Source organism: Metopolophium dirhodum, chromosome 8, assembly GCF_019925205.1.
Source record: "Metopolophium dirhodum isolate CAU chromosome 8, ASM1992520v1, whole genome shotgun sequence".
Lineage (NCBI taxonomy): Eukaryota > Metazoa > Arthropoda > Insecta > Hemiptera > Aphididae > Metopolophium > Metopolophium dirhodum.
The window spans coordinates 20,591,729-20,603,327 of record NC_083567.1 but is presented as its reverse complement, the minus strand read 5'-3'; the positions used below and the strand labels follow the sequence as shown (position 1 = coordinate 20,603,327).

Sequence of the window (11,599 nt, the reverse complement as noted above, 5' to 3'; positions counted from 1 at the left end):
AGATAATATTAAATCCCGGGTGCCAAATATCCTATCTTAATAAATAATAATACACGGGGACGAAACGTCCGTGGGCTCATTTTTTTTACGGGGACGAAACGGCGGGGGCGAAACGTCCTTTTACCATTACTAAGTAGGTATATTTGATGATACCTAATATTATTTTGAATAAAGTAATTTGTTTTACTATTAGGCATTAGTACTCCTTAGTACAGGGGTTCCCAATATTTTTATCATCGAGTACCACCAGGTACTACTAAGGCATATTACTAAGGCTTAGTAATATATCATAGGCTGACTGACCGTCTTTGCTCAGAATCGTTTTTTGTAGGTATACAATAATTGTATATCATTCAATTCAAATTTAACACCATCAATTACAGTGACCCACTTGAACCAGCTACTGCCTACTGTACACCAGAGTGACACCCACGTACCGATTTTTTTCTTGTATTTGCTGGTGTGCAGTGTAAAAAAATAAATTATTGGTTACTAAATTGTGTATCACGGTTGGCGGGTGGGTAGTTAAATTCAAAATTTGATACACCTTTATTTTGTTTGATAGCCGCCACTGGCCAAGGTGAACGCCGATAAATATCACACTGTCACCCTCTTAATATAGTATTTTGTGTACATACATAAATGTAATATTCGGATTGTCAAAAAAGTATTTTCATATAAAGATTAAAGACTCGTAATCGTATTTGGCTAATAAAAATATTGTATAATATAACAATAAATCTATGCGTAATGCAATAAGGTAATATTTTATTTGTACTAAAAACTATTTAAACCAAAATAACCATTAATCATGGTTATCAAAAGTCATAGTTCTTTTGTAATTTTTATACATTTAATAAATTATATCCACTACCCATCTCATATGGAAATATAACTTCCTTATTAACATAATATTGTAATTTGTGTCTATCATCTATAAACATTTTGAATATTTTAGGTATAACCCGTCTGTTCGCTTTTACAGTTTTACTTCAGTATGGGTACAAACATTGCAGTAGTCGGTTTACCTAAATTTTTATTATTTTTAGTTTATGTGCGTTATGCGTATAACGAGAATAGTGAAGACTTCGCAGTAAAAATGTCGGCCCCGCAGCCAGAAGAAGAACTAGAAAACCTCACAGCATTGGCAGTAGTTAATGATTCGAATTCTGCCGAGAAACCAAATTTGAAAGGAGATTGGTTGAATTTTTTCCTGCTGTTATTACTGTATACGATGCAAGGCATACCATGTGGTTTAGCATTGGCAATGCCGATAATTTTGCAAAGCAACAAAGATGTGTCTTACAAAGATCAAGTAAATATCTGATTCAACATCAAAAATTGCGTACCCGTGCGATTATAGTATTGTATAATATAAATGTTTAATATTGATTTGTATCCAAATCGAAGAAATTGTATACTTCACTGTTGTCTGTTACTCATAACATAAACGTGGTCGTGATTTGTTTCAGGCTCTGTTCAGTTTTGTCGAATGGCCATATTGCTTAAAACCTGCATGGGGTCCTTTGGTAGACGCGCTGTACGTGCAAAAGATGGGAAGACGAAAATCATGGCTCATACCGGCTCAATGTTCAATTGGTGCGTATATTAACATAAATGTCTCCGTTACGCACGTTTATTCAAAAGAGGAAGTACCTATCTTTTTAGATTGCGTTATGATTTGCAAAGGTGGGCAAGTTAGTGAAAATGATTAACTCAACTACTCAAGTAGGTAGTCAACTTAAGAGAACACAAAGTCGGTAGGTTAGAAGTTAACAATAATTAACAAATCATAAATATATATATTATGTTATATATATATAACTGAATGATATAGCATGATATATTTTTTAAATTAGCCTTTTAATTAGTGTTGCGATTTATCTAGATGAAAATTTTATTATTTATTATCTTATCTAGATAAAAATTTACTGGTCATTTTTTTATTTATCTTTGATGAAAAGTTCACTTATCCTTATTAATTTATCTAGAAAATTGTTTATGTATAGACTCGTATTTAATATTATAGTATAATATACATTTTTACAATTGTGTTCAAAAATCATACTAATGTAATTTAATAGAAGGTTATAATATATAACCTTATTATTAAAATGTATTAGTACTATAGTACTTTTAAATTTTAAAACTTTCAAACTCCAAGGAGTCATTAACTCATAAAATATAAAATATAGGTAATCTTTTTAGTTAATACACATAATAGATTTAAATAGTTTTATATTCCATAATTTATTGTTGGCTGTTAATATTTAATTTAGGTACATAGTTATTTATGATCGGTTGAGGTAGCCATAAAGGTATACAATTGTTTATATAAAAATCTGCTTCCTTATATTTAAAAATGATGTTACCTAGTTAATAAAAAGGGTACTGCAAAAAAATATAAGTAGATAATATGTGGTTGCGGTTTTTTTACCCATTTGGGCCGGTCAAAACCTTTGCCTCCCTGAAATTAAATGAAACTGAAATGACATCACTGGACCCGGTCAACCCCCTTAGTTATTTGTGGTTATTTGTGTAGTATACAGCAAGGTTATATAGTATAAATATATAAATGGTATTTAATCTATTGGTTCCTTTTCTAGATAAATTATCTTCATCTAGATAATATTTTAGTTATATAATACCATCACATTCCCGTAGTTTATTGCGTTATCCGTTTTTAAAACCTTTGTGTCGAACAGGAGCATGTTTCATTTATATGGCTGGAAATATTAATAAATGGTTGCCGGAAACGGGTAGACCAGACATACTGATATTAGTATCAGTATTTTTTTTCATGAAAACCTTGGCTGCCACGCAAGACATAGTCGTCGACAGTTGGGCACTGACAATGCTCAAGAAGTCAGTGTCATTGTTAACTTTGGTAAAATATAATACATAATAAATAATACTGGTGTTGCATTTTGATATCACACAGGAATAACGTAGGCTATGCATCTACATGCAATGCAAGCGGTCTAGTGATTGGCATGATGATAAGTTATGTTTGTTCTATTTTGTTGACGTCAGAAGACTTTAGCAACAAGTACTTACGATTTAGTCCAGATGTGGGAGGAGTGATCACTATGAAAAGTAAGCTAGTAAAACTCAGTAAAACCCATTTTGGTAGATATTAAGTGGCTAATAAATCTGCTTGTAATCGAATAACAAAAATAAATTACTGTTAAAATATAAAATATTTACTAATACTTAATTTGTACAGGTTTATTCTATGTGTTGGGTATTCTTTTTATATTAATAAGTACATTGATTGCAATTTTTAAAAAAGAAAAAGAATATAGATTAAAGGACGATCACGTAAAGCTCAACATTGTTCAAAACTATTTGCTACTATGGGACATTTTAAAACTACCTAGTATTCAAATATTGGCATTAACGTTGCTGACAGCAAAGGTAAATATATTTGGATAACCAATCAAAGCATAGGTATTTGCAAAAGCTTATACTATTTATATATACCCCAGCTTAGGAGTTTAGCACAACCCGGGACCAAGTAGAACAAACGGCACTAACGCATCACAATTGAGAATAAAAAAAAATTCGAAATTCCTAAATGGCGGATTTAGCATTTCTTCAGCTCCGCCTTAGTTTAAATTTTATTTAGTAGAGTTAGGGGCTTAGCACAAACGGCACTAACGTGGCACAATCGAATGAATATCTTTTGAAATTACATTAAGGTTGGGCTGGGAAAATGGACCTCCAGATATAAAAATATAAAATACTTAAGAAGACGCTACAGCTGTATTTTTTGTCTCCGTTCTACAAATGTACGACATAGTAAAAACTGTTTTACGAGGGATAACTTAACTATACCCCCTCTGTATTTTTAGTAAAATTACCGAAAATTACACAACGCGTAGAGATGAACTTTATCTGCGTCGTTATGTTTTTATTATTTGGATAATATAGATACAATTAAAGGTATCAGTTTGAAAACATTAGTTTTAAAGTAATCGAAAATATGGTTTTTAAGTGTACTTAAAAATTCCAACAATTAAAATTTGGTAATATACATAATTTAAGCATACAAATAGGGTGAGTATGCTTAAAAAAATCAACATGTATATTATCATATACATTTATCTCAAGTCTTACATACTATTATAATTACGTAGGTATTGAACCTTTAAAGTTCTGTTAGAATGATTGTTTTATATATAGTATGAAATCTACGTGTATTCAAATTTTACCTAATTTTACCTAATTTGTATTGATTTATCCATCAGTAACATTGTGTATATTGTGTATATTATTAAAGATCGGATATGCTGCAACAGACAGTGTGTCGATTTTAAAACTCATTGATGCAGGAGTACCTAAAGAGAACATAATGGTAATAAACTCAACAATGTTAGTTGTCCAAATGATTTTGCCACTTATTGTAGCGAAAAAAACTTCTGGTCCAAAACCGATGAATGTATTCCTAACAGCAACACCAATAAGGTAGATTACCTAAATTACTTATAATTGTCTAATTACGTTGGAATAATTTTGAGTATTACCTTGTTATGAGCTACATATAATTTTTGTTGCGTTTGTCAGTATAGATTCGGAGAAAACGAAAGTATTGATTTTATATAATTTTTAAACAGGATAGTAGGCAATATTCGCAATCAATAGACACTGTTTAGAAAACAGTAGTGCCAATAGTTCTTTTTACAAAAGATACCAAAATAAAATAAAGTTTACGTTTTTGCATGATTCTCGTCGATGAGTATTTTAGCTTACCTAAGTTAGTGCTTAAATTTTTTAGATTTTTTTACATTCATAATAATATCACATGGTCTTTTGGTAACCAATATACTTAATATCAATTTAAAAAAAAATGAATATTTGTTCATCGTAGAAAAATTTTAGTTAGGCAAACATACAATCTTGATAAATTTTACTTACTCATAAGCATACCTTGCAATACCTCAAATGATGCCACTGCCATACTGAATGCAAAATAATAAAATACATTTATACTAAAATAATCTTTGAATTCAAGAGGTTTTAAATATAATTACAGATTACTTTGGAACATTTCATTTTTAGTGTTTATTTATTATACACCGACATTGATAAGAATAAATGGATTTGTTAGTATTCCAATATATTACTATGCACTTTTAGTATTCATACTATCAATACATGATGTGAGTAATAACTATTTATAAATTAATAAGTGATTCAAGGTAACACAATTTTAATTTACTGTTATCATACATTTTAATATCAATTAAGAAAAATGTATTATGAGAATATTATGAACAATTAAAATATATTATGTATTAATAATGTATCAATAACTTTGTGCTTTCTTTTGTATAGATTGTAACCAACATTATGGCTGTATCTACATTATCTTTTTTCTCTCGAATAAGTGATTCACGTTTTGGTGGTACTCACATGTCATTATTGGGTACACTTTTAAATTTGGGAGGAGCATGGTCGTCTTCGGTCGCCATTGGAATGGTAGATTTCTTAACGTTTAAACGATGTTCTTTAGATCACCACAATAGTTGCTCTACAGAAAATCTAAAAAACGTAAGTAATACAAATATAATTATATTTTGATTAATACAAGCAATCCCAATTATTAAGAATATTATATGATAATATTTATTATGATCACATTCTTAAAAATATTTTTTTTTATATTTAAACGATTTTAATGGTGTTGAAAAAAGTATTTAATATAATAATTTATCAATTTGTATTTACATTCCTTCCTATTTTTGGTTTTTTGATTATAGATGTGTAAAACAATTGGAGGTGATTGTGTTGTTATAGTGAACGGGTATTACGTAGAAACGGCTGTGTGTACCATAATCGGAATCATTTGGTTTTGTATTTTCAGAAAGATCCTTAAAAATTTTCAAACTAAGGGCCGTTCTTATTGGTTGGTCGATATAAAGAGACCAAGAAAATGAAATAAATGTATATTGCTAAATGCCCATTTAGCCATAGTGATGAACATTTCGAATTTTTAAATATCTATTGTAATTTATTTATTATTTTAGTATTATTTATTTACGGGTTTCTATTGAGACTGATATTTTCTTATAATGATGATTAATATTTAATGTTATCACTTATAATATAATGTTAAGTTGTAATAAAGTCGCAGCATACCGGTTCAATATAAACTATCCATGACGACATCAAGAAATATCAGTCGCCTCGAACGCCTGAAGACGTATACAACATAGTTTAAAGTCACTAAAAAATAAATATTGACTACCTCATTGGAAATATGATCATCATTATAATATGACATGAATGATAACTTATATGATTTAACAACAATTTATTTTATTTATTCAAATAGTTTCATATTGACATAGTGAAATGTTTGTTATGAAAGAAACTATAAATATGTTTTATTTGATGGCTAAATAAATGTATATGTACAATGAAGCACAACTTATGTTTGTATTACGTGTACACATTTTTTTGTATGTAGACGCTGAATACAGTTTCGGCCTGGATCAGTTTTTTAAGGGTCCCCATAACGAAATACAAAATTTACTTGACATTTTAGTGAAAAAATGTTCACAAATTTTTTCCTTTAGAAATACATTTGTTCAAATTCTGATTTTTAGAATTTTTAAGTTTACCTAAAGGCCATATATTCAAATTCCTGATATTTTTTGTACTATTATTAAAGAGTGTCTTGTGGCTACACAAACTTCTATTTTTCAAATGAGAATTTCCTTTTTTACTGCAATTATTTAGTAGATGATGTTCTTGTATATGTAGATGTATCTAAATCAAAATGCTAATAAGTAGTCGCTGAATTATTAAAATGTGTATACTAAGGATAACAATCCTTAAAATATGGTTTTACAATAAAAAAACTATAAATACCTAATATTAGATGTATATTGTAGTATCTACCTATTCACTATTATCAGTTTTTTTAAAATTATTTTTCTTGATAGATCAACGGTAATTAGTACTAACTACCTACTAACTACTAACATTTTCAAATCATCTAAGCCCCCGAATCTACTTGGCTAATTTCCATATACGTATTATCCTCAGTACACAAAGTTTCACCTATAACTCAAAAATTACTAGTTAGGTTAGGTATATATATATTTCTTATATTAATATTTTTTTTTTTCGTTTGAACCGACAGCAGAGGAGGATCTGTGTAAACACTACTACTCATCTGCTGCATTTACTTTATATTTTATATTATATTTTGCTGATGAAAATGTGTTTATGGACAGGTATTTCAACTCGACGTTGCTGTATGTCCGGTCCAATAATGTAAGTTATAAGTTATTGTGTATATTTTAATACAATAAAAGCATAGTAAAAAAATAATTAATAGACTATATTAATATAGTACCTACTTAATTAATTTAATATACCTAACCGTACCTATAAACATATAAAAATATTATAATAATATATTATTTATGTTTGAATTCATTAGAACAATGGCGTATCAGACATCGCTCCCAAACCGGTCGACATCCATCTGCATAACTGTGAGTTGAAAACGTCTATATTTAAAAATTGTTATAGTATAATATTTATCTAATAAATTAATTTTCTTTAGCATTCCGTTAGAATGAGCGGTATAGTTTGAAAACTTACCAAAGTTATCTGGTGGATGTCGATACGTTGGTGAGCAGCCGTCGCACATAGGTCTGATGTACCTATGGAAAGTTATTATTGGATCGGTCATAATATTACGTTAAGAAGTTATCTGTCCATAAACTTATTTTCAGATTTGTAGGCCAATTCCGTTGCCATTTTTTAATCATTCTTTGTTTTTATTAAGGTTGAGGTGTAACAGCATTTTAGGGGCTATTGTAATTCCCACTTCCAGGACTTTATCATACATACAGCCGACAGCCCGATGACCTACATTTTTGTGTATTCTGGTCTACCCTATGATGGCCGCGAAGTAACGATCACGTCACCGTTTATCAGATTGCCCAGTTTGAAAGAGTCTCCAACAATTTCATCGGATAGGTACGCCATAAACCGTGGCATAGCGCTGGGCCAGCATCATTTTGTCCGGATCAATATCTACAAAAATGACGTCCCAATTATTAGAAGCTAATAATATAGGTACTTAATATTTATTGTAATATAATATAATATTAAACTCATTATACCCATCTAATACGATTAAGTAGAAATAATATTTTTCAAATAATATTAAAGTGTATTTGTCGAACAGTCAGCTGTACGAAGTTTCCGCTGTGCCACAAAACGGGTCGACGGCGGTCGCTGAACATGGGAAGTCCTCAAGTCCACCCAGCATCGTATTGATGAATCAACAATACATCTTACATCTATCATTGCAATTTTATAATTATTCACCTGAATGCATGTAATCCTGAATGTACAGTTAATTTATTACTACCCATCTACAAAGTCAACACTGTATTAATAAAAGTATTTATTTTAAAATAAAATTGAGTTCTATATTATTTGTAGGTACATAAAAATTATATGGGTATAAAGGAAACATATTTTAATCATACAAAATTAGATAAACTAAAAGACAAAAATAATAAGTAAATACGTCGTATTAAAAATAGTTTTTAAATAATATAGTTAGGACAGGTACCTATTATGTAGGTAGGTACTTATCCAAAACTCGTTTATCAGGAATTAAATAAAAAGGTGGGTAAGTGGATGTTGTTCTGCTGTACAGTAGGTTACAAGTGGGTCACTGTAATGGATGGTGTTAAATTTGAATTCAATGATATAATATCATTGTATAAGAAAAACGATTCTGAGCGAAAACGGTCCGTCAGCCTATGATATTACCAAGTATATTTGATGATATTATAGTGAATAAAGTAATTTATATATAACCTATTTACGTGGAACCTTGTTTTAAATTTTTAATCCTTAGCTACAAAAGTTGAACATTTTATACATTTTTAACTACAAAATAATTATTAAATTATAAATTTGATAAATGTTGTCAAAATTTGAAATTTAAATGCTTATAAATAAAAATTGAGCCTACGTATTTTTAATATTTTTTAACTGCTAATAGAACGATATTCCAGCAGTCTTATATTAAATTTTCAAGCCTTTTTAAGCAACAAATAACATTTTAATGATATTTATAGAAAAAAAAACTAAAATAAAATGGAAACTGAAAATGTCCGCAAAACAGCTCAAAATAAGTCAAAATATTTGGAAAATGTTATGGTGTATAGAAAATGCTAATATAAGCATTCAGTCAAAATTTAATGTACCTACGGTCATTTGTTTTAGAGTTGCACCAAAAACCAAAATCGATTTTCTCAAAAACGGACTTTGCGTAAAAAATTCCCGTTTTTCCTTTGTTTTTCACGTCGCTTTTGAAAACTACTGGGAAAATTTTACTTTTGACCTCCCATAGTACCAACTAGATTCACTTTCCTATCAGAAAAGTTACTGTTAAAGAAAATTCAAGCACTTTTACTGTCCTAAACACACATCATTGTAAAATCAATACATTCATCGCTTCTCTCAGAATCTAAAAAAAAAAATTGGAATTGACTCTGCTGAACAGTAGGTTATAAGTGGGTGACTGTAATGGATAGTGTTAAATTTGAATTCAATGATATAATATCATAGTATACGCGTTGTACAGGTGCGTAAAACACCGAAAATCGTGAAATTCGTAAGCCTATACCATAAAAACCAATGATTTGCAGGTAGTCGAGTTTTGGACAAGTACCTACATTGGTAACTTATAATAATTCATATTGTAAATTAATTAGGTACCAAAAAAATATAACTTCTCAAACACTTTGTCTATTGGCACTGGTGGGAAAATGTATTAGAATATCTATTCTATAAACTTGCAGACCAGTATGTATAGTTAAATATGGCATGCGAACTATAATTGAAATAGAAAACCCGAATAGGTGCATTGCAGATCACAAAGATTTCTGTAAAAGAACATACGATTTATAAATATACCGTATAGGTATACTGAGTACTTATATAATAATATATAAGTTCTTTGGATTTATCATAGTAAATAATATATTTTATAATATCTACGGCATAATATATTTCATAATATCTATGGCAATTGTCAATTGTCGAAATTCTTCGGCGACGGTTAACAATTCTAATAGTTTCAGAAATACTATTGTATTATAAATATAATATATTGTATATTTCAATTTCAGTGAAAAAAAAAAATAATAGGCCACAAATATAAACGGACAGTTCGTTAAACCGGATAAGTTGTAACACAAACTCGCAAATTTCGTTTGATCAGGTTATTTTCATAAAATATTTCGATACTTTCAAGTTTCAGCTCATCGGAGTGAGATGATTAGATGAAGATGGATGAAGATAGCTGTTTCTTCGGCGATGGCGGCACTCTAGCTACGTTTCACCGGAAGAGTAGATGTTTACGAGTAAGTTTGTTTTCATATTATTACCTACTATTTTACATTTACTTTTTAGACTTAAATTAAATATTTATTGCCGCGGACAATCTGTTAACTAGGTGACGTAGAAGCATTTATAAGTTTAATCCCAATAGCGCAATGTATAAAATACGCGAGACCGTCTTCGTTTCACCACGCCAAGTTTAATACGCACCTTTTTGCATGTTATACTATACGCCGGGTATCATCTTAGGTTTGCGCGAAGTATTTAAAACAGTATAATGTTATTAATCTTTATATTTTATATTTTTATATACATAAATATATTATACACCTAATATATTTTATTATCATACTTACACCTTTTTTAGTGTAGTTTATACCCTAGATGGCTATATATATATAGGTATTAAATGTCTTGCAATTATATATTTTACTATAATTATTAATTTCATTATAATATAATATAACAATATACTCTAAATTAAATTAGTTGTTATCAAGACAGACAGTCTTAAAACAAACTCTTTTCTGGACGTTTTCAAAACGTATTATGCTTAAAAAAATTGCACAGTTGTCGTAGCAGTCAGTTGCTAGATCAACCCGTGTGACATCAAATAGGAATTATTCTTGTTTTATTAAATAGTTTTTTCGAAAAATATATGTAACATGTATAGCTCATACAATTATGAATTTATAGTTAATGGAAATGCGGATGTTTATACTTCATAGATATTTTTTTAGTTAATAATCGTGTAAATAATTTGATTAAACAATAAGGTACTTCCTTACTCATCACTAGTATCAATTTTATTATATTACGTGTAAAATCACCAACACAAGGTGCAAACTGCGTTTAAAAAATTAAAAACATAAAATAAAATATAAAATAATGTTGTAGTAGAAGCTGGAAACTGTAGTTTATTTTAATTTATAATCCAATTAATGTAACCGAGAATGTAACTATTAAATTCATCATTGAATGATTATTCAGAGATCACTTTGGGATAAATGTAAATTAAATTAAAAAACATTTTGTGAAAGGAACAAGATTACTGCTAATATTTAAGTCTTAATTATTATTAACAAATAAATACAAATAATAGATTTTTTAATAGCTTTTTACTATTAACATTCAGTGTAAATATAGTTTCTGATCGACTTACCAATATGAAATAAACCTATATGTAATAAAATAATTATTCATATCAAATAATCCT

The 11,599-nt window shown here is 29.0% G+C and overlaps 1 protein-coding gene across 3 annotated transcripts; it reads left to right on the top strand.

The window, feature by feature from the left end:
- The first annotated feature begins 880 nt into the window (after window positions 1-880).
- Window positions 881-8,406, top strand: LOC132950262 (acetyl-coenzyme A transporter 1-like). 3 transcript variants are annotated; one of them, XM_061021607.1, is made up of 12 exons: window positions 881-1,315; window positions 1,473-1,599; window positions 2,706-2,865; window positions 2,942-3,096; window positions 3,227-3,417; window positions 4,283-4,467; window positions 5,036-5,162; window positions 5,338-5,553; window positions 5,763-7,284; window positions 7,454-7,508; window positions 7,580-8,097; window positions 8,194-8,406. In XM_061021607.1, exons 1-9 carry the CDS (start codon window positions 998-1,000, stop codon window positions 5,937-5,939), a joined length of 1,656 nt encoding a protein of 551 aa, XP_060877590.1. In that variant the 5' UTR covers window positions 881-997; the 3' UTR covers window positions 5,940-7,284; window positions 7,454-7,508; window positions 7,580-8,097; window positions 8,194-8,406. The 3 variants fall into 3 exon arrangements, with proteins under 3 accessions (XP_060877590.1, XP_060877591.1, XP_060877589.1); XM_061021608.1 differs by having other exon boundaries at window positions 5,763-7,508; window positions 8,210-8,406; XM_061021606.1 differs by having other exon boundaries at window positions 5,763-7,508.
- The last annotated feature ends 3,193 nt before the right edge of the window (window positions 8,407-11,599 follow it).

Excerpts from the sequence above, each read along its gene's own strand:
- LOC132950262 (XM_061021607.1), top strand. The coding sequence starts at position 998 with ATGGGTACAAACATTGCAGTAGTCGGTTTACCTAAATTTTTATTATTT. Across the intron at positions 3,418-4,282 it reads TAACGTTGCTGACAGCAAAG|ATCGGATATGCTGCAACAGA; the intron begins GTAAATATATTT and ends ATATTATTAAAG. Across the intron at positions 4,468-5,035 it reads CTAACAGCAACACCAATAAG|ATTACTTTGGAACATTTCAT; the intron begins GTAGATTACCTA and ends ATATAATTACAG.